The sequence below is a fragment of the Aquarana catesbeiana genome, linkage group LG06, assembly GCF_042186555.1.
Source record: "Aquarana catesbeiana isolate 2022-GZ linkage group LG06, ASM4218655v1, whole genome shotgun sequence".
Classification (NCBI taxonomy): Eukaryota; Metazoa; Chordata; class Amphibia; order Anura; family Ranidae; genus Aquarana; species Aquarana catesbeiana.
The window spans coordinates 84,244,166-84,267,825 of record NC_133329.1 but is presented as its reverse complement, the minus strand read 5'-3'; the positions used below and the strand labels follow the sequence as shown (position 1 = coordinate 84,267,825).

At 43.4% G+C, this 23,660-nt stretch overlaps 1 protein-coding gene across 3 annotated transcripts in view; it reads right to left on the bottom strand.

Moving 5' to 3' along the window:
* LOC141148693 (NXPE family member 4-like) overlaps positions 1 to 23,660 on the bottom strand; it is a 174,317-nt gene that overhangs the window by 7,055 nt on the left and 143,602 nt on the right. For 2 of the 3 annotated variants that reach the window (XM_073636337.1, XM_073636339.1), the window contains exons 2-4: positions 14,739 to 14,840; positions 5,625 to 6,346; positions 4,362 to 4,423 (exon numbers count right to left, since the gene is read on the bottom strand). In XM_073636337.1, the coding sequence (XP_073492438.1) occupies positions 4,362 to 4,423; positions 5,625 to 6,346; positions 14,739 to 14,819 (865 nt within the window). In that variant the 5' untranslated portion in view covers positions 14,820 to 14,840. Of the gene's footprint in view, positions 1 to 4,361; positions 4,424 to 5,624; positions 6,347 to 14,738; positions 14,841 to 23,187; positions 23,346 to 23,660 lie in introns of those variants that run through there. The other variant, XM_073636338.1, reaches the window with a different exon arrangement.

Below are 23,660 nucleotides of genomic sequence, written 5' to 3'. Positions count from 1 at the left end.
CGGTGTGTCCGAACGATCGCTGCGTTGCGTGCCTCCCGGCTTGTTCTGAAGGACGTCATATGACGTCCAGTCAGGACAATAGGACCCCCGCCCGGCCATCATTCTGCTATAGGCCAGGTGGGAAGGTGTTAAAGACCTGAGATCAGAGGTGTTGATAAAGACTTGTGAGCTACTGAGGACAGAGTAGTTAGGGGGAAAAATGAAGGATAAAAGTTACAGTGACACTAAATGATATCCTTATTCTCCAATTATTATCTATATACATCCACTACTTAATGGCACTGTAATCTATTTTCCATGAAATTGTATAACTGTGTTTTTATGCCTCCTTATAACTCTCCTCCACGAGCTTTAGAACCTCTCATTTTCCTCCCTCACTTCCATTTCTTTGGGACAAGCAGCGCCTGTTAATTGTGGTCATATACTGTAAACTGATTTATGTACACCACACATCTCATATTCCATAATCCATAGTCCATTACAGGAGCGAGCAAGTGAGAGTGGCTACATCCCTACCTAGAGTGGGACCATGGAGAATAAATGTAGCCACCCTCTAACAGAGAGTCAGGTCACAGTAACAAAATAAAAAGAAATTTGGAAGAGGCTGAAAGAATTAAAAGGGACTTTTCGAGCTAACAAAAAAAAATCATGCTTAAATATCATTATTTAAAACAGTGTTTAGTGTTACTTCAATTCTCTGGACTGTTGCCCCTCCCCCACCTCACCCCCACGTCCCTGGCCACTAAGGCCCCATTCACACCTGAGCGTTTTGTAGTTTGAAGCCTGAAGCTACAAAATGCTGGAGGGGAAAAAAATCAATTATTCTCTATGGAGATGGTTCACATCTCCACTCCAAAACGCCTGAAGCTAGAAGCTCCAAAACAATTGAAGCTCAAACCGGTTCTGGAACTTTTTTTTAGGCAGATTACAGGCATTTTTCTGCTAATAACACAGCCAGGTGCCACAGAGAGAGGTTGCCAAGGGCCCCTGTGATCTGTATTAGAAACAAAGCCATCCACAACTTCGCCTCCAACTTACATCACTACCCAGGGCTTTTTTTTTCTTAGAGAATAGGTGTAGGAACTCTCCCTTTTGGGAGTTACCCCTTGTCTTTGCCCCTACCTACCTCAGAGCACCAGTCATTGGTTCCACCCCCTACCCACCTCCCAGCACTGCCCCTTTTAGAGAATACAGAACCAAGTAACATTTGTGGTACTAAGTAATTGGTATGGAATTTGTTATTGATAGCAAGAAAAGCAGTAAAATAGACCCCCCACAGCCAACAACAATAGACCCACCAGCAACAATAGATCCCCCCTGCAACAATGGACCACCTACAACAATATACCACCCAGCAACAATAGATCCTCTAGCAGGCAGCTATTATAGACTGCTCCCTCAACAGTAAATTTCTCCCAGCGACAACTGACCCCCCCAGCAACATAAGACCCACCCCAGCAACAATAGATTCCCCACCAGCAACAATAGACCTCCCCAGCAGCAATCAACCCATCTGCAGAAATAGATCCCCTCCAGCAACAATAGATCCATCAGCAGCCAGCATCAATAGACACTGTAGCACAACCCAGCACTCCTTGCCATTGCATACATTTAGTGGTGGAGGTGCCGGAACTGCATTCCCCCGCGTTCCCGCTGAAAAAAAGCCCTGTCACTACCCTATCTCAAAATATCACCAAAACAGTCTACTCTGTTCTTCCCAAGACCTTCTGCTCTCTCAAAATCCCTCGTCATCCCCCCATGCTCACCTCCAGGGATTCTCCAGAGCCTCTTCCATCCTCTGGAACTCCTTACCCCAATCTGTTTGGCTATGTCCTATTCTGTCAATATTTAGGCGGTCTACTCTTCTTTTCAGGGAAGTCTATCCCCCTAAAAACTGTGCTTCTATTTTCTCCATCAGCTAATCCCTCACACTTATCACCTTTTATACCACTTTCCCCTCCCTTTTAGATGTTAGGCTCCTCCTAATCCTCTTCTATTGAATTGTGTTGTAACAGTACTGTCTTCTTTTATTTTGTAAAGCATCTCACAAACCATATAAATCCTGTATAATAATTCAACATAATAATAGAAACGGATGTTTTGTAGATAAACTCAAAGAAAAGTTCAAGTGTACTTACTAAATCCTCCTCACAGTCCTAAATGGTTGTGTCTACAATCATCCAATTATCACAAAAATGAAGAAAGATGAAACAACAAATATACACAAAGACCCAGAACCTTCTCCATCATTGACTCCAGTTGTATTCCTCCTAGAATGTGAGATGCGTGTTTTTTGCCCCCGTGTACATAAATTTCCATTTATCAACATCAAACCTAACTTGCCACATAGTTGCCCAATTAACCACTTCAGCTCCTGAATGTTTTACCCCCCTTCCTGTCCAGGCCATTTGTTGCGACAATTGTGCCATCGCGCAACGCTGTACCCAAATACAATTGATGTCCTTTTTCCCCACAAATAGAGCTTTCTTTTGGTGGTATTTGATCACCTCTGTGGTTTTTTATTTTTTGCGCTTTAAACAAAAAAAGAGCGACAATTTTGAAAAAAAAAACAATTTTTACTTTCTGCTATAAAACATATCCGATAAAAAAAAGTAAAAATGTCTTCATAAATTTAGGCCAATATGTATTCTGATACATATTTTTGGGAAAAAATCCCAATAAACATATATTGATTGGTTTGCGCAAAAGTTATAGCGTCTACAAACTATGGGATAGATTTAGGGACTTTTTATTTTTTAAATATGTTTTATTAGTAGTGGCGGTGATCAGCAATCTTCAGCGGGACTGCGATATTGCGGCAGACAAATCTGACACTAAGTGACACTTTTTTGGGAACCAGTGACACCAATACAGTGATCAATGCTAAAAAAAGAAGCACTGTCACTGTATAAATGACACTGGCATACATCAGAGACAATCAAAGGATTAAAGTGGAAGTAAACCCATTGATTTAACAGTTTCAAAAAACTTACATTCCTGACATGTGCTGGAAATGTAAGGGCTCATTTACACTTGCTTCAGCTTCAACACACATTAACGGCTAGTTTACACTTGCTTCAAAACAAGGCATCGGACAGGCTTTGTTAAAGCTCTCTGAACGCCAGTCAAAGCTCCTGTCACTTAATAAAATGGTTAGCTTACATTCCTGTTTACACCTTGATTTTGCTTTGCTTCGGCTTCTTTTCAAAAATTATACCCCATGTAGCTTCAGTTATGCTTCAAAGCGTCTTCAAAGCCTCCATAGAAGTCTATGGCAAAGCTCACTTGAAGCCCCACTGAAGCCTCACCAAAGCCTCATCAAAGCCCCACGAAGCCTCACCAAAGGCTCATCGAAGCCCCATAGAAGCTCCACCAAAGCCTCATCGAAGCCCCACTGAAGCCCCACCGAAGCCTCATTGAAGCCCCATTAAGCCCCATTGAAGCTCCACCAAAGCCTCATCGAAGCCCCACCGAAACCTCATCGAAGCACTAAGCAAAAGCAAGGTATAAACAGGACTGTAAGCTAACCATTTTATTTAGTGACAGGAGCTTTTACTGGCATCTACAGAGCTTTAACAAAGCATGTCCGAAGCCTTGTTTTGAAGCAAGTGTAAACTAGCCCTAACTGTCACATTGTTTGTGCTCTCAACCAAACTGTCAAACGATCCAGAGGCTGGTGTCATAACTAATCACATGTTATGAATCATGGCAGTTGAAGCTCAAGCTTCCTTGGCTGAAAATGATAGGTGGGTTTACTTCCACTTTAAATGTGTTCCCTATGAGTGCTTTCTAACTGTGGGGGGTGCTTTGACTAAAGGAAAACAGAGATCTGTGTTTCTACTTAGCAGAAACAAAAGATCTCCATTTTCCTCTCTGACAGAACAGCAGTCTGCCTTGTTTACATAGACAGACCGCCATTCTGCCTCTCCGAGCGATCGCTGGGTTGCCATCGCTACCGCCAGACCCGCTAATTGACTCCCGCTGTGTCCAATCACAAAGGAGAAAATCACATACAGGGAAACCGCCATCCAATTAGCAATAGTTTGAACCCAGCCTTAAACCCTATACATCCTACCATTTATTTTATTTTTTTTAAGTTTATGTAAAGCTAATTAGGATGCAACGGTTAGGTAATTAGGATGCCAGAGGAGACATATATTATCTTTCTTTAAGATAATAACAGTAGTTCAGGGAAGTTCCACACATTGTTGTTGAGTTATACCCTGTACATCCTAACAATTATTTATTTTAGTTTTTAAGCCTATGTAAAGCCAATTAGGATGCTACGGTGTTGCAACTTGAGACCAGCAGAAATTTGTAATATCCAAGGCCAATACCTTCTAATTAATGAATGTACTTACCATTGCAGTTTGTAACTGTTATAGGTTCCAATTTTTGGGCAATTTCGATGCCTACTCTTGACCTACAAAAAATATTTGAAGTTACTTTCAAATGCATAGGTAGCAAAGTGATCTGGAAAAAAAAAAGAGTTTAGATTCCAGAACAGCCTTTCTCAACCTGTTTACTCCAGAGGAACCCCTAAAATAGTTTACAGGTCTTGGGTAACCCTTATTAAAATCGGTTCATCGGAGGTCAATCAGAAGAATCCCCATAACATTGGTGGTCAGTAGGAAGAATGAAACCCTTACAGCGATGGACAGAATACCACCCTCAAAGACAGCTAAAAAGATCAATGGGGTCATGCTGTTGGCTCCGTCAAGTGATGTTGGACTTAGAATTGTGCAGGCAAATTCTGCAAAGAAGAGTGGGCCCAAAATTCCTCCACAGCGATGTTAAAGACTCATTGCCAGTTATCACAAATGCTTGATTGCAGTTGTTGACGCCAAGGGTGCCACAACCAGTTATTAGGTTTAAGGGACAATTACATTTTCACATCACATCCTGGGATCCCCCCCCCCTTCACTGCACTCCAGGCCCCTCCTCTTTGGTGGGTGCCCCATGGAAAGCTGCTTTCCATGGGGGCGCCCATGCGTGCTTGCTCCCAAGTCCCGCTGCTGCATCCATTGACACAGACAGCAGGACTTGGCCCCACCCCAGTGTCACAGCATTTGATTCACAGCTCCCACTGCTATCAAGCTGCCCAATGAGGAGGGCAACAACATTAGGAGTCGCTGCGCTCATGCACATCGCTGGATCTGATCGAGCTCAGGTAAGAAAAAGGGGGGGTCTGGGGGAGGGAGCTGAAGCACAGAAGGATTTTCACCTTAATGCATAGAATGAAAAGAATACATTAAGGTGAAAAACCTTAAGGCTTTAGAACCACTTTAGGTGTGACAAATATGCAAAAAAATATAAAAATCAGGAAGGGGGGAAATACTTTTTCACAGCACTGTATGTATATCAACAGTATTACCCATTGTTCTCTGTAGTTGGAGCAAACATAAGACTATAAACAATTCCCATGGGGAATGCACCAAACATGTACTGGGTCTTTTTCATGGTTGAAAAGGATCTTCTCTGTCTAGAAATACCTACAAAACAATGTTCACATTTCCCAGTATGTTATTAACTTTATACACTTTATGCATTTATACACAGTGAAAAAACCCTATATAGTTTGTGGGGTATTGTGTGGTATTTTTCTTGTTTGATATATATTTTACCCTTCAACCAGTGGGTTCTCTTCAGCCTTCAAAAAAGACGAATGAAGGTCCACGGCTCTCATGTCTGTTAAACAGTCACAAGGTAAGTTAGGAGGTTTTTGGCAGTAGAAGACCTCTTCGTAGAGTTTGTCTTTATATTCACAAATCTCTCCAGCTGAATTCAGTTGAAAGCCACAAGTAGAGAAAGCCTCTTGACCTAAGTAGACATATCTCCCATGGAAGCCGAGAACTCCCAAACTTGAATGTCTTGACCTCCAGAGGGCTGCAATCCCTTCACTGGGGTGCCATATCAAAATGGAGACCTTGATTTGGCCTGCCCAGTATAAAGGAAAGTGGATACGGTAAGACCCATTGTTCATGTCTTCCACCTTTCCTGATACAGAAGCTCCAAGCCCTATAGAAAACAGCCTAGGTCTTAAAAAATCTCCTCCATAGATCTTTCTGTTATTCAAATAATCATACATGTCCACTTGTATAATAACGTCTTCCCCAACACAGTATCGTTCTCTGGGATTCTCTAAAAACACTTTACTGTTTTGTGCGCTGGTGGTTTTGGTAAAATTAGTGAATGTCACATTGGGGATAAGGCTTTGAATTTTGTTAAAAATGGCATCAATTTGAATTTGCAGTTGACTTTTTTTTGGTGGATGTTCTGGTTCTGCGACTTTCTCCTCCTTCTCCGGAACAATACGTAATATTCCCACCGTACCACTGAGAGAGTGCTGTAAAGGAAATAAAAGTTTCTTACTGTTTTTTTTCCTACCAATGCTTAAATACTGTAATATTAAATAATATGTAAACCCAACATTTCATATTCCTGATATGTGCCTGCTGTATCATGTACTTGTATGAGAAAGTATCCTGTTCTCTTTGCATTGCTTCCCTTGTGGTAAATCCCTGGTGTTCAGTGGCATATCATCCATGCGTATGATATGTCCAATGCACATGGGCCCTGAAGAGGGGTGGGGTCCACTGTGCTTTAACGCACAATAAACCTGTGGAGTGAATTAAAAAAATACAGCCGTACCCAGTCATATCATTTACATTTTTGTATCATCCTGCCTCCAGGCTGCAGGATCTTAAGCTGGCCATACATTATACAATTTTCTTATTCAATTTCCTTTAAATTTACCTTTAACTATGTAGTATAAAGGTCTGCCTGGTTGCATACAAATTGAAAGTGTTTAAGTTTGACCTTATATTATATGGTTTTGGTAAATCTAAAGGAAAATTGTTCAAGATAATTGTATAATGTATGGCCAGCCTAAGAGCAAGGGACTGCACCCCAGTCCTGTCACTGCTTGCTGTAGCGCTGCCTGCTCCCTTTACAGGATCTTGTGTGACTTCCAGTCATGCACAGATCCTGTATCTTTCCATGAGCAGCCCGCGGCTGTCTGGGGGTGGAATTGGCATCAGTGGAGGGGCAGGGCATGGGTGAAATTCTAACTGCACCTGCAAGAGCCCAGGAGAGAAAAGAAATTCCCCATGCTGTTTAGGTATGTAAATTTGGGGGTGGTGACTGTGCACTCTGTGACAGGCTAATCTGGGGGTGGGGGTAATTGTGGCTGTGTACCCTGTGACAGGATGATGGGAGGTGGGGAGGGATTGTGACTGTGCACCCTGTGACATGCTGATCTGGGGGAGGGGGTGGATCAGGGGCGGCCTGTCCATTAAGGGCACATGGGCACTGCCCCCCTATCCATGCGCCCGGCCCCCATGCAGGACATCGGATGCATGGATTCCAATGGGGGAGGGTTAAAGCACGTGATTAGAGCCAGAGGCTCTAATAGGCTTTAAAATAGGGTGGGCTCAGGGCACAGAGCACTGCGAACTGAGCCCACCTAGGTGTGTTACAATAGCAAATGAATATTCGCTATTGTCACACTGATCCTCCTCCCAAGCAATCAGGAAGCGGGTCCTGAGACCCGTCACCCAATTGACTGACGCCTAGGAAGAGGACGAAGGAGACACACGGCGGAACCCGCTTTGAAGCAGAGGAGGACAGATACTCCATATTCCCATTGCACACATTCCTGGATAAGCTCTCAAAAGTTTGGGTGCTGCAGCAACAACTAGCTGGAAACTGGTTCAGAAAGTCACAAAGCACATATTTGTAGGACACACCATCAACGAAGTAGCGTCCAAATGGATTGTTTATTGCATGATCACATCACAAGAACAGTGCAGTGTTTCGGAGTCGACCAGGACCCCTTCGTCAGGCATGTGATGCCTGACAAAGGGGTCCTGCGTGACTCTGAAACTTTGAACTGTTCTTTTGATGTGATCATGCAATAAACAATCTGTTTGGATGCTACTTCGTTGATCCATTTTGTGCTGGCAAATATCTCCTTTACGGAGGAGGAGAAGACCCCATGAAAGCCACAAGCTGCCGCCCGTCCACAACCTAGATGGGGTAAGTGTGGGGCTGGATGACTTAATTAATGAAGAAATAAAGTTTAAAAATTCAGGCGCAAGGAGTGCATGCCAGCAACAAGAGCTAGGTCAGGTGGAAATACAGCACTGGGAGTTAGGTAGTCTTTGGGATGAGGTAGAATAAGGGGTGTGTGTAAAAAGCACTTCAGGCTGCTGTCCTCAGAGTATAGCCAGCTCTGTTGAGTACAAGAAGGGAGAAGGAAGGGAAGCACCACTAAGGGCAGTATCACAAAGTGATTTTAATATAAAGGCATGAAAGCACTCACAGGATAAAAACAGGGTAGATCGCTTTTCATAGAGCGAGTGTTCCCAGCCAGCTTCCTACTTCCGGTGACGTAATTTCCATCCAACGCTGGTTCCATTTGACTTCCTGGTGGCCACAGGATGTGCTACAGACCTCTCTCTACCCCAGCAGCCCGTGAATGCAGTTTGAAAGACACCAGGAGAGACCAGAGTGACACTATAAACCAGATAAGCACCTTTGAACTTCAATCCTAGGGTCCACTCCTCCACATTCATCCACTGTGGACTAGATTCCGGTTGCACCTGCAGGACACAGGATCCTCAGCTGACATCCTCAAAGATGTGAAAGGTGATCTACCCTGGTTTTATCCTGTGAGTGCTTTTATTCTTTTATATTAAAATCCCTCTGTGATACTTAGTGGCGCTTCCCTTCCTTCTCCCTTCAGGATGGCCAACTGGCAACGCCTGCGGGGGGGGGTTTTGACTGGTAGTACAGGTGACCCAACTGACTGACTGACAGTGGGGGGGGTTTGGGCCGACCAACCAATCCGGGGGGTGGTTGTTGCCCCCCCCCAATCAAAAACACCAGCCACTGAGGTGGGTTGAGGGGAGTTGTGTCTGTGCACCATGTGACAGGCTGATCTGGAGAAGGGGATGGATTGAGTGGAATTGTGGCTGTGCACCATGTGGCGGGCTGATCTGGGGGGAGGTGGTGGATTGAGGGGAATTGTGGCTGTGCACCATGTTACAGGCTGATCTGGGAGGGGGGATGATGTAGACGGTGACAGACTGACTTGGGGTAGGTGAATGATTGTAATGGGATCTGTCCCCAGGAGACATATGATGATAGAACACATAAATAGGATAAATGTGTATCCTGACCAAAAGAGGCCTTCCTCAAAGGTCAAATGGTTGAGAAACACTGCTCTAGTGCCAGAGCTTGTTTTTGTTTATCCATTTTATAATTTTATTAATTGATTTATTTATTTTTTGCTTTTGGAGTGTTTGGAGCAGATGTTTGGGTGTAGGGAAGTCCTGCTTGCGTTCCCTGTGAGCTGTGTCCCTGCTGATTTAGGCGGCTTTTATGTGGTCTCGGTAGGGGAGATCTCTGTTTTGGTTGCTTGTGATAATTCTGGCCATCTTGACACTGACGCTGATGTTGTTGGGTGGATCTATGGACAGTGGATAAGGGGAGAGTGCTAAATCTCCCAGTCTCTCGGAGCATACCCCTCTCATCTGAGTGGGGGTACTCAGGGTGGGAGGTATTCGGGGAGCTTCTCAAGATGGACAGGGACTGTATAACAGAGAGAAATCCCTCAGGTGGTAGATACATTTGGACAGTCCCAGGACAAGGTCATCTAGAGAAGTGGTTCTCAACCTCAGTCTTTGGGTACTCCAATCGGGCCATGTTTTGGGAACTTTCCTTAGATAAAATAGCACTTATCAATACCATGTCATTGATACTGATTTAAAACAGCTGTGCAAAGTAAAGAAAGACCTGAAAACATGGCTTATTGGGGGGGGGGGGGGGGGACTAAGGTTGAGGACCACTGATATAGAGCCCAGGGCGAACATGCAAACCTGCAACCCCCACCCCAAGATGTATGAGCCTTGTGTCAGCAAAAATCCCCCCTAAAAACCTGAGCACTAATCTGCATGCTTACCTCCAAGCATAAATCCCCCCAGTACAAATCTGCCTCCCTGCTGAAATTCCCCCTCTCAGCACAAATCTTTGCCCTCATCCCCCAAAACCCCTCAACACAAATGCCCCTCCGCAAAAAAAGTCACCCCTCCTAGCACAAATCCTCTACCACTCAAATTTTCCCTCTAAGTACACATCCTCTCCCACCCCGACTCCATATCCTCCCTCCTAGCACAATCCACCAGTGTGGTGGTGTATTTGAATAATTAAAATATTGTAGGTTCATTTTTCATGATAAGTTAATACTTATCCCAGGGACCTTTCCTTGTTTGGTTTTGCTAAGTAATGGATGTTTGTGTTTTTCAGGTGGATTATATGTAGGATTGATTGGGACAATGGTGTTTTTCTTTTGCATTTGTCATAGACTTAAAGCACTAATCCAGGATGTGAGGATTGATGACCTTTTACATCTGCTGGTTGATAGTTTAATTCTAAGTATTTTTCCCCACCACTCCTCAATATGATTATTATGTTATGTCTGATCTCCATGTCATAGATATCCAGTTTGGTCATATTGGTAGCAGTTCTTAGATGTGCTTATGCATATGTTTTGCAGGATAAAGTATAATGTTGATGAGATAAACGCACCACACCCTGTGATTGCATAGGCCAAATATAACAAATATAAGGTGAGCTAGGCTTACCTGGTAATCCTTTAATTTATATATATATATATATATATGGGGTGGTGTTATGCTGTGGCTTTTCTAACATTGATTTGTTTTCATATACAGTTCTACCCATTTGCATGATACAACACGTACTTTTGGAGTTTGGATATCCTGGAGGGTGTTATCTATTTTCTGTCCTTTTTTTGCCTCCCCACAGCCTTAGGGGGTCCGTGACCATCTCCCCAACTATATGTTGTTGTTAGGTGTCAGTACATGCGTGTTTTTTTTTTTTTTCTTTTTTTTTGTGTTCATCTTTCGCTTCTCCCTTCCCCTCCCAGACTGAATAGATTCTATATGTTTAAATGTTTTTCAAGTATGATTATTGATGGATAGTTGTAAATTCTAGACACCAACCTATGCAACATACTTATGTTTGCCTTTTGGACTTCTATATTGAAATTACATTTAACAAGCATATGGTTGGGTGGGAGGGGAGCCTATCATCAAAAACTGGCACATTCCCCTACAATAAATGAACTATATTGAAAGGGGGATCCCCACAAATCCCTAAATAGGGAGATTGTGGGAAAGAAAGGGGGATTTTTAGGTTCCAGATACAGTATCAATAATTACAATATAGATTTTAAGAGATTCATCCAAATTTTATTTGTACAAAATTTTAAAACATATATGATATCATAAATACACATTACATCAACATAAACAATATATGACCATTCTGTGCAAACAAAGAATTTATGGATCGTGGATCAATGCGTTTTGCCCAAAAACAGGAGATGGGCTTCTTCGGGATCCAGTTTTCAGAATTAGTAAATCTGATAACTGATGGAAAGATCAAAAAATATGTACATCAACCATTCATCATGCATGATATGAAAGATATCCAACAAGGAATTGTATATCCACGATCGTATGTGTAAATATTAAAAACAAAAGAGAAAAAGAGCGTCGCCCACATGGAACTGGACCCTGAAGAAGCCCATCTCCTATTTTTGGTTGAAATGAATTGATCCATGATCCATAAATTCTTCGTTATGCATTGTTTGTACAGAATGGTCGTATATTGTTTATGTTGATGTAATGTGTATTTATGATTTTATATTTGTTTTTAAATTTTTTACAAATACAATGTAGATTAATCTTTTTAAATCTCTATTGTAGTAGTTGATACTGTATTTGGCACCTAAAAATACCCCTTTCTTTCCCACAATCTCCCTATTTAGGGATTTGTGGGGATCCCCCTTTCAATATTACAAGTAACAATGCATCTGTTAATTGAAAATCTGAAGTCCTGAAGAAGCAATGACCACTAAACACTTTTGGATAGATGACAATTTCCGTTTGTTACTTCTATGTCCCCCCCCCATCCTCATGTCAGTCTGTCCCCAAGTATAAGCCCCATCCCATGTCAGTCTATCCCTCATTCCAATCCCCCCAGGTCAATCTGTCCCCCAGTACAATCCTCTCATTTCTCAGGTCAGTCTGTCCCCCAGTATAATCACCCCCACATCAGTCTGTCCCCCAGTTTTATCCCCCTAGCTCAGTCTGACTGACCAGTGGGATTGTACTGGGGAACAGGCTGGGGTGTATTATGCAGGGGGACGGACTGACCTGAGGGGGATTATGCTAGGGCACAGAATGATCGGGGTGGGGGGTATTATACTGGGGGACAGATTGACCTGGAGGGAAGGATTATACTGGGGGGACGGACTGACCTGCGGGGAATTATACTGGGGGACAGATTGACTTGGGGTGGGTGATTGTGCAGACTGTGACAGAATGACTTAAGGGAGGTGGATGATTGTACTGGGGTCTGTCCTCAAGTATAAGCCCCTTTCCAGCTTAGTCTGTATAGTAAAATCCCCCCAGGTCAATCTGCCCCCAGTACAATCCTCCCATTTTCCAGGTCAGTCTCCCCCCCCCCACTATATACCTCCCCCCGTCAGTCTGTCCCCCAGTATAATCCCCCTAGGTCAGTCTGTCTTTTAGTACAATTGTGCTGGGGAACAGATTGACTTGGGGAGAACTATACTGGGTGACAGAATGACATGGGGGAATTATACTGGGGGACAGAATAACCTGAGGGATTATATTGAGGGAAAGATTGACCTTGATGGATGGTATCCTGAATGTAGCCATGGCAGAAGCAAAAGGTGCTTACTCACTGGTACCTGGTCCCAATACAGCTAGCCAAAATGTACCCATCGGTGTCCCCCTTATGCTTCAGGTGCTTATGCCAAATGCTGGGGACAATGTGCCATATCTGGTGGGAATGTCCTAGGATCCGTTTTTGGAATGGCGTCTTTGTGCTGATTCGAAGGGTGACAGGACAGTGTGTCCCTCAGACTCCCTACATATCGCCTCTTAATGCCCCAGTATCTGGTATATCTAACTGTTTGCAACACCTGATATTTTTCATTTTACTTGGGGCTATGATGTGACTCTTGCTAAGTCCTGGAAACAGCCTACTGTATCCTTGGCACAGGCTAGGCAAAAGTTCACCTGGATTATGTTACATGAAAATATTGTTAGTATCTGTTATGATCACTTAGTGCCCCCATTCCTCATTTCAGCACCCGGGTGGTGGCTGTTTCTTTTCCCCTGTCTGTTTTCACCTGCAAGATGATTGATCTGATCAGTCACCTGATATAAGCAAACTGAACACTCTATCCCTTGCTTGTGATAGAGAGACAGTTACCTGCATTATTCCTGATCAAGCCTTCCATTTGTCTGCCTTGCTTTGCTGTTTGATTTCCCTGTGTATGACCCGGATCAGATATTGGACTATTCCCTGAACTCAGCCTACCTTATTACCTGGACTGTCTTAGAACCACGCTATCAGTCTGCTAAACTGCAAGTAGATTGTTGTTTGCTCTGTTCGCGTCTGCCCTGGTGTGGTGGCCAGGCATTATAGCATTGTGTATAAGTCCTGGGGGCAACCAAGTACCGGCAGGCCTGCTTGTCTTAAGGGAAAGGGGACTGCTATAGGTGAAGCACACAGTAGCTAGCTATAGTGTCTGACCACCTGCATTGAGGTAGAAGTGACATTCGTGACAGTATCTCGAAGGACAAATTTAAAACGGACTTGGGAGCTGTGGGCTACTTATATGTATGTCTTTCTGGTACGTTAATTTATTTAATTTTTTTTGGGGGAGGGGGGTGGTTGTGGTTTGGTTTACCTATTTTGACTCTGGGAATGGACCTTCTCTTCATTCTTTCCCTCTTTCTTTCCTTTCCCTTTTTCTTCTTTGTTGCTTTTCCTTATTTCTGTTTGCCTGACTACCCAGGATTATGTTGGTCCTGAGCTCTGTCAGTAGAGCTTATTGACACATGGGTGGTCTCTAATATGTCTGTACCTATCTGGTTGGTGCACTAGGAAAAAGATCAATGCCCCGCAAGCAGTGATAATTTTGATGCCAAATTTTGATTTAGTCTTATTTTTAGTCCTTTGACTAAAATGCCATTTTAGTTTTAGTCGTATTTTAGTAATCGGAATTGTTTTAGTCATATTTTAGTCGAATAAAAACTCCTGTACATTTTAGTTAGGGTTGCACTGATACCAATAATAGTAATCCTGGACAGGTGTCAACCTTAACTGGAACTAGGCTATGACTGGGGAATTAGGGACACTCCAGGGACAGGTAGACAATAGCAAGGACTGAGACCAGGATGCGAAACACAAGCTGAATGCAAGTTATTATTAGGATCACATGCTAACTTCATGCTTTATCAGGCAACTGGTGATGAATAGTAGGGTGTTTTTAAATTTGTAAATTAGTAAAGCAATAAGGAGGATGTTCTTAGCTACAACTGCACATGCGCACAAGCCAAATAAACAGATAACAGATAACTAGGGCAGGCAGCAATTCATAGTAGAGACATCCTAAGATAGGAAGTGTGCTACTGGCCAGATCACCAAGTGAAAATAAAGGACTAACGCTTACAAAAAAGCTGGCCACCACATTTTAAGATTGGTAAACTGCGATATATTACATTTTTGTTTTTGGGTTTAATACCACTTTAACACACTGATTTATTCATTATCTGCTTGAGACCCTGGATAACATAAATAATAATAGTAATAATTGGTTCATTTTGATTTACCTGCTTTGCTGTCCAGTGCCATAGGAAGCCCAGGAACAAAATAAAGATTAAAAAACGCAGTAGTAACTTTCCATTGACCATTCTGTCACGCGATAAGGCAACCTGATAAAGGAATCAATATTTTTAGGCTTATTTATAGGACCAGTGAACTTAAAGAAAGGTTTTGCTTTAATCCCTAATAAAGAAAGCTGCATACAATGAAAGAGAGTTGAATATCACCTTTATCTTGGCTTCACCAGTCTATTACAGTTTTAAAGGGATTCAACAATGAAGTATTATTTATTTCATTCTCATGAGGTTGTCATACTTGGTGAACTTTTGTGAGCATTTGTCTATCCATAGCCAGTGTTGAGCTATGGTCAGAGATTAAAACTTACAATGCTTTATATGAAAAATTATATGAAAAATATGGAATGTTAATATAATACTAATAATAGTCAACACTTCTATTGCTAAGTGTGTGTACACCCAAACACTACATTTTCATCAGATCTAAATCTGTGGCTTTCATGATGATACAGTAATATTACCTGGAGGGTCTGCACTAAAAGTATTTTTTCAGGTCTTTTCTGTTATAGGGTGACAGGTGTGCCTGTCTCCCAATTGTTCTCCTGCATGGTCACCCTGTCACATGGATTTCCAATTAAGTCTACAGGTGACCATTTCCACACACATTATGCAGGCATGGTCCACTTTTGTTAGCATCAGGAGTGCCATGCAGCCATCACTGGAGTGTGTGTAGACAGAACTGATATGAGGAGGTAATGTCCATTTTGGGGGAAGTTGCCATGCCAAGAAAAAAAAAATTGTGGCACTCAAAGAGGCCCAAAAGAGACAGGAGTGAAAAAGGGCAAGGTTCCACAAATTTGTCTTAGTGACAGGCTTTGCAGTGAGGGAGACCCTGAAGCCCTCCAGAAAAGACTTTAAACCTTCAAAAAAGTATGGGAGATGTTGAGGGATTCTTTCAAGACTTTGAGTACCAATTTGCACTATTTGAGATTCTCCACATTGACTGACTTTGGAATTTAAAGAGTCTTATGAAAGGAGGAGTTATGGAGGCCTGATAAATGATAGACTCTAAATAGAAGCCAAACTCCAACGCTATTAAGCAAGCCATCCTGTAAGACTATACAGTGACTGCGTAGGCATATTGGACTCAATTCCAAAAACATCCTGCAGCTTAGACAGTTTTTTTAAAAAGGTTGCCCACAAGATGGCCCAAATGTGTTTATGATGGGTGGAGAAGAAGCCTTCACTGCAGAACAAAAAATTCAAGTGGTCCTAAAAGAGCAATTCTTTTCTGAGCATGGGTAGGGGAAAAGAAGCTGATCACTCATAAACAAGCGGCTAAATTAGCTCATGAGCTCATTTTCTAATTGTTGCTGGCTGCCATTTTTTTGTTCCAAGTTATATTATAATGTTAAAGCTTACAAGAGATTTTGGTGGTCGGGTTTACATCTTGCTATGGGTTGATTAGGGTGCATCAGGCAGTTGTTGCTGACAGTCCATCCAGGAGCTGACTTTTTTAATACCTCTCAACTTTCTGAGATGGGAATGAGGGACACCTATTAGCAAAAGTATGGAGGTATAAGACACACCCCCTGCCAGCCACTCCTTAAAGGAGAATTCTTAAAAAAAAAAAGATGGAACCCACAAATGCTTTTTTACCACTACTATTCCTTTACATTGGCTTTTGGAATGTACAAATGCAGCCATTTAGAAATTGGATGAGAGGTTTAGCACTGTAAAACCCTTTTTGATAGAGAAATTGTGCATTTTATATACAACTATATAGATCAGACCAAAATGAGGGACTAATGAGGAGGAAAGAGGGACAGAGGGACTTTGTTCCGAATAAGGGATAGTCCCTCCAAATCAGGAGCAGTTGGGAGCTATGTTTTTTGGCAGCACCTCAATGTATCCTTTAGGAAAAAGAAAAATGACATGCACCCAAAACATGGGACACCGCCACCCTAGGTTTTTAAAAGGCCATCTCCTACACATGTAGCAGGGCAGGCTAGTACCTCAATTGCATATTGGGCCACCTCCAGCCACTGGTACATTCTTAAAACCCAGGAGTTTATGAATATAATTGCTTGTAAGCCTTTAGCTACAGCCATACCATCCCCACCCATGTTTGGTTGATCAGGGCAATGACAGCTTTATGAGGAAATAAATTAAAACATAATATTAAAAAAGAAAATGATAAAAAAATGTTTATCTCCAAATAATTTTAAAAGTATATCCTGCACAGCACAGAGGGTACACTATCCATATTGTCCATGCCAATCTGGTTCCCTCTGCATTTCCACTTTAGAAATGGCTCTTCCAATCCTTTGGAGACATTCCTCATTATACACTCACCTGCAAGTTAGTATTCCTTAAGGCCATTACTTCTGTACAGGGACAAGGTAATTTTGATACCTATGATTTTTTTCTTGCCTAACAATAGTACCCAGTTTGCAGTGATGTATTCTCCATAGGTGCAATGTTTGCTGGGCCCCAATGTGGGAGGGGCCCACTGTGCCCTCTCACAGTGCACAAGTTTGGGGAAGCACTTTTCAAATCTGACTTCTGTATCTCAGCTGTAGCTATGCTTATCACTCGCAGCTGCAGCACTGTTAAGATCTGTGTTGGTATAAGCCGGAGAGGGAGTGGGTGCTGATGATCCACTGAGGCCAGAGGAAGCAGGGGCAGTTCTCCATAGCAGGGTCGTGGTTGGCTGCTGGACTTTAGCCCTGCCCACTGGACCCAGGGAGAGGAGGAAGAGAGCTGGAGCTGCAAAAAATAACATGATGAGTCCAGAAAGGGGGGAAACAGGGGTAAGCTGTGCAGGGGAGAACTGTTTGACTGTACTATGAGGCAGAGGGTCACCTCTGAGTCAGTACTGACCCCTGAACTCTCCATCACTTAGTACTGACCCCTGAACTCTTTATTACTACTGACCCCTGAACTCTGCATCACTACTGACCCCTGAACCCTGCACCATTACTGACCCCTGAACCCTGCACCATTACTGACCACTGAACCCTGCACCTTTACTGACCCCTGAACTCTGCATCATTACTGACCCCTGAACCCTGCACCATTATTGACCCCAAAACCCTGCATCACTACTGACCCCTTAACTCTGCATCACTACTGACCCCTGAACTCTGCATCACTACTGACCCCTGAACTCTGCATCACTACTAACCCCTGAACTCTGCATCACTACTAACCCCTGAACTCTCCATCACTACTGACCCATGAACTCTCCATCACTACTGACCCATGAACTCTCCATCACTACTGACCCATGAACTCTGCACCATTATTGACCCTGGAACCCTGCACCATTATTGACCCCAGAACCTTGCATCGCTACTGACCTCTGAACTCTCCATCACTACTGACCCATGAACTCTGCATCACTACTGACCCCTGAACCCTGCATCACTGCTGATCCAAGAACCCTGCATCACTACTGACCTCTGAACTTTGCATCACTACTGACCCCTGAACCCTGCACCATTCCTGACCCCTGAACTCTGCATCATTACTGACCCCTGAACTCTGCATCATTACTGACCTCTGAACTCTGCATGACTACTGACTCCTGAACTTTCCATCACTACTGACCCCAGAACCCTGCACCATTATTGACCCAAGAACTCTGCATCACTACTGACCTCTAAACTCTGCATCACTACTGACCCCTGAACCCTGCACCATTCCTGACCCCTGAACTCTGCATCATTACTGACCCCTGAACTTTGCATCACTACTGACCCCTGAACCCTGCATCATTACTGACCCCTGAACTCTGCACCATTACTGACCCCTGAACCCTGCACCTTTACTGACCCCTGAACCCTGCACCATTACTGACCCCTGAACCCTGAACCATTACTGACCCCTGAACCCTGCACCATTATTGACCCCAAAACCCTGCATCACTACTGACCCCTGAACTCTGCATCACTACTAACCCCTGAACTCTCCATCACTACTGACCCCTGAACTCTGCCTCACTACTAACCCCTGAACTCTCCATCACTACTGACCCATGAACTCTCCATCACTACTGACCCATGAACTCTCCATCACTACTGACCCATGAACTCTGCACCATTATTGACCCTGGAACCCTGCACCATTATTGACCCCAGAACCCTGCATCACTACTGACCTCTGAACTCTGCATCACTACTGACCCATGAACTCTCCATTACTACTGACCCATTAACTCTCCATAACTACTGACCCATGAACTCTCCATCACTACTGACCCATGAACTCTCCATCACTACTGACCCCTGAACCCTGCATCACTGCTGATCCAAGAACCCTGCATCACTACTGACCTCTGAACTATGCATCACTACTGACCCCTGAACCCTGCACTATTCCTGACCCCTGAACTCTGCATCATTACTGACCCCTGAACTTTGCATCACTACTGACCCCTGAACCCTGCACCATTACTGACCCTTGAACTCTGCATCACTACTGACCCCTAAACTTTCCATCACTACTGACCCCGGAACCCTGCACCATTATTGACCCAAGAACCCTGCATCACTACTGACCTCTAAACTCTGCATCACTACTGACCTCTAAACTCTGCATAACTACTGACCCCTGAACCCTGCACCATTCCTGACCCCTGAACTCTGCATCATTACTGACCCCTGAACTTTGCATCACTACTGACCCCTGAACCCTGCACCATTACTGACCCCTGAACTCTGCATCATTACTGACCCCTGAACTCTGCATCATTACTGACCCCTGAACTCTACATCATTACTGACCTCTGAACTCTGCATCATTACTGACCCCTGAACTCTACATCATTACTGACCTCTGAACTCTGCATCACTAATGATCCCTGAACCCTGCACCATTCCTGACCCCTGAACTCTGCATCATTACTGACCCCTGAACTCTGCATCATTACTGACCTCTGAATTCTGCATCACTACTGACCCATGAACCCTGCACCATTACCGACCCCTGAACTCTGCATCATTACTGACCCCTGAACTCTGCATCATTACTGACCTCTGAACCCTGCACCATTATTGACCCCTGAACCCTGCATCACTACTGACCCCTGAACTCTGCATCATTGCTGACCCCTGAACTCTGCATCACTACTGACCCATGAACCCTGCATCATTGCTGACCCCTGAACCCTGCACCATTATTGACCCCTGAACCCTGCATCACTACTGACCCCTGAACTCTGCATCATTGCTGACCCCTGAACTCTGCATCATTGCTGACCCCTGGACTCTGCATCATTGGCATTATTGCTGACCCCTAAATTCTGCATCACTACTGACCCCTAAACTCTGTATGATTACTGACCCCTGAACTTTGCTTCATTGACATCATTGCTGACCCCTGAACTCTGCATCATTACTGACCCCTGAACTATGCACTATTAGTGACCCCTGAATTCTGTATCACTACTGACCAATAAACTCTCCATCACTTAGTACTGACCCCTGAACTCTGCATTACTACTGACCCCTATCATTGCTGACCCCTGAACTCAGTATCAGTGCTGATCCCTGAACTTACCACTGACAGCTAAACTTTACATCACATACTTCTGACCTCTAGACTCTGCATCACTACTGACCCTTGAAAACCATTTATACACCCCCTACCCGCACGTTTTGCAGGAAAGGAGCAGTCTAGTTGGCCAATAAAGGCTTTGAACTTCAAACAGTATGCGCTTAGCCTCAATTTTTCCTCTCTCTTCGCTCTCCTAGTCCCTCACAGTGTTCAGCGTGACTTTTGTCTCAATTGTATAATAAAGGTTGAACTATACCTTCCTGACACATCTGCAGAGTCGTATCTAGTGAAAATGGCGCCTATGGCAAGCACTGAAACTGCGCCTGTGTCAAAAAAAAAAAAAACAGCTAACAAAACTACATGTCAAGCTCTTTAATTTTTCAATGAAATTATGGATTGGCACAACATAAAGTGCCCAAGTGCCCGATGGGTCAGTCCGCCCCTGCCCATTAAACAGTCTACATTCAGTGAAAGTTCATGTACTGCAAAGTTTGCAGTACATGAACTTTCTTTGAATGTAGACTGTTTAAAGAGCTTGTTGCAAAAATCACTTTATTACACTTTATTTATGATATCTATTTATTTAATCCATATTGAGCACTATATTTGATTGGCTGCTTCTGCTTGGCACACACGCACAATCGCACATGATGATGACTTAAAACTTTCAAGTCATCGTCATGTGCGATTGTGCATGTGTGCCAGGCCCAAGCAGAAGCAAGCATCCAATCAATTATAGTGCTCAATATGGATTCAATAAATATGCATAGCCACAGATATCATAAATAAAGTCTAATAAAGTGATTTGTGCAACAGCAGGTACTACTTTTAAGTTGACTGCGAATGCGACTACAGGAGATGAGCAGAGACTGCGGATAAGACTACAGGAGATGACCAGACTGTGAATGGGGCTACAGGAGATGACCAGACTGCGGATAGGGCTACAGGAGATGACCAGAGACTGCAGATGGGGCTACAGGAGATGACCAGACTGCGGATGCGACAACAGGGAATAACCAGGGACTGCGGATGCAACTACAGGAGATGACCAGAGACTGCGGATGCAACTTCAAGAGATGACCAGACTGCGGATGCAACAACAGGAAATAACCAGAGACTGCAGATGCGACTACAGGAAATGGCCAGAGACTGCGGATGGGACTGTGTATTGGCAGAAAAATCTACCTGGCCAGCCGGGCTTACCTCCCGCTCTCAGAGGTTCTGGGCCGGAGCCTTCGGTGGTAGGGGGCGTAGATTTTTGCGGTCCAGGGCGGGGCCCTCAGAAGTCCAGGTGAGGCGATCTCAGCACTCCCACTCTGCTCTGAGCACATCAATTACATGGGGCTGGGCGGGGCAGGGCAGGGTCAGAGCGTCAGTGGAGCTCCTGGCCCCGCCCCCCCTGCTGACAGAGTCTCGCTCAGCCTAAGCCGAGCCCAACAGCACGGGCGGGGTAGCCGCTGACAGAACACCGGCGCTGCGCTCCAGCAGGCCGACCGCGGTGGCGGGGCTATATAAGTCCGGGAGGACGGGTGGGGTTTTTTCCAGCTTTTTTGCGCCCCCCCATGGCACTTGCCATGGTTGCCATACCTTAGATACGCCACTGCACATTGTGCTTTTTGGAGTGCTCCTCTGAGTAAATGGTTACCCGTCTAAGCAAATATTATCTCAGATAATTGCTTTATTGTGGCTGTATGATGTCTTTATAAAGTGCAGTAACAACCAAAAGCTACCAGTGATACTTATAGTCTTACACAGTCCTTGCCCAGTCTTGTCCCCACAGTCCTTAGTAAATCTCATCAATGACGTAGGGATTATACCCAAGCTATATCCAGACTAGACAAGAAAAAGAAAACTTTGACCAAAATGTGCTTCATTTATTCTTATACTGCAGCCCGAATTAAAATTCAAATGCCATCTCAATCATCATCAATATCAATTTTGCGTGGAGTTGACTTTAACCCTTTTCTTTGCTGACATGAAAACATGCTTAAAGCCCCAAAACATAATATATTTTCTTAAAGCAAAGACAATAAATTGGTGGATGTTGCAATTTAAAAAAAAAAACATTAAAATTACTTTAGGGCACAAAAAACAAATTCTAATCCCACAAGGTTGGTAAACTATAAAAGATTAGATTGTGTATTGAGTAAATAGATACCAAACATGGCAAGCCTTAAAATTGCAAATTGGCTGAAAACGATGGTACTCTTTATTGTCGATACTTTAGGTGTAGAATGGCTTTTTTTTTTTACAAACAGAAGGAAGCCAGCTGAGAAAAGTCATTTAGCATTAAATGTTTTTTTTTCTTTAAAATGCCACTTTAGCTGTACTATATCTCACTACATCTCTACATCTCATAGATTTATTTGGCATAACAACATCTTTTATATATCACAAAAAATGGGTTACATAGTGTGTGGTTTTGCATTAAAACTCACTCCAAAAAAACCCGCGTTTGAAAAATCACTGCGCAAATACCGTGTGACATAACAGATTGCAACAATCACCATTTTATTCTCTATGGTCTCTGCTAAAAAATATATAATGTTTGTGGGTTCTAAGTAATATTCTAGCAAAAAAATACAGATTTTTACATGTAGGAAAGAAATGTCAGAACTGACCTGGGTGGCAACTGGAAAAGGAATTGTGCCTGTTTCACTTTAACCCCAGCTCACCATGCCCTTTGTTTAATAATCCCTTGCCTATGGGTCTTGAAAAGAGAGGCACATTTTCCTTACATTGACTTTAGTGGGGTTCAAATTAAAGATCACATTTTCGTGGATTTTTGGCCATGTTCACTGAACATACTGCAAATTGCCTCCAATCAGATTTGCTAATCACTCATCCTTATCCTGACATCACTACCTTGTGGGGTACTGACCTGGAACAGGCGTGGAGGATGAGAATTCTTTGGTTCAGGGTGACATCTCGAAACATGGAGCTTTGAAAACCACCAGATCTCTATCCCGGGTCCAGCAGCTGCCTTATCATTCAGACACAGTTGGATCCACCACGAAAAAGGTAGCAGTGAGCAATCTTAAAATACAGACGTCACATGCTTTTATAATATTCTATAAATGTTTTAATATAATTGATGGTATCAAGATTTGGGGTTGACAAGTTATGTCATTGGGAAGGTATGCAAATAAAATCCTTTGGCCCATTAAATTAGATTTGCAGGTTTATAGTCCTAATTGTGACCTAATTTTAGAACTAAAAAGTAGAACCTGTCACTTAAGGCATAAATGTGTAATCTTCAACTTTATATAGTCCTGACATAATCTTCAAGCACCATACATGCATATCAAACCATGCAGAGTGACTCAAGACAGAAGAGCTTACATTCTTTGTCTC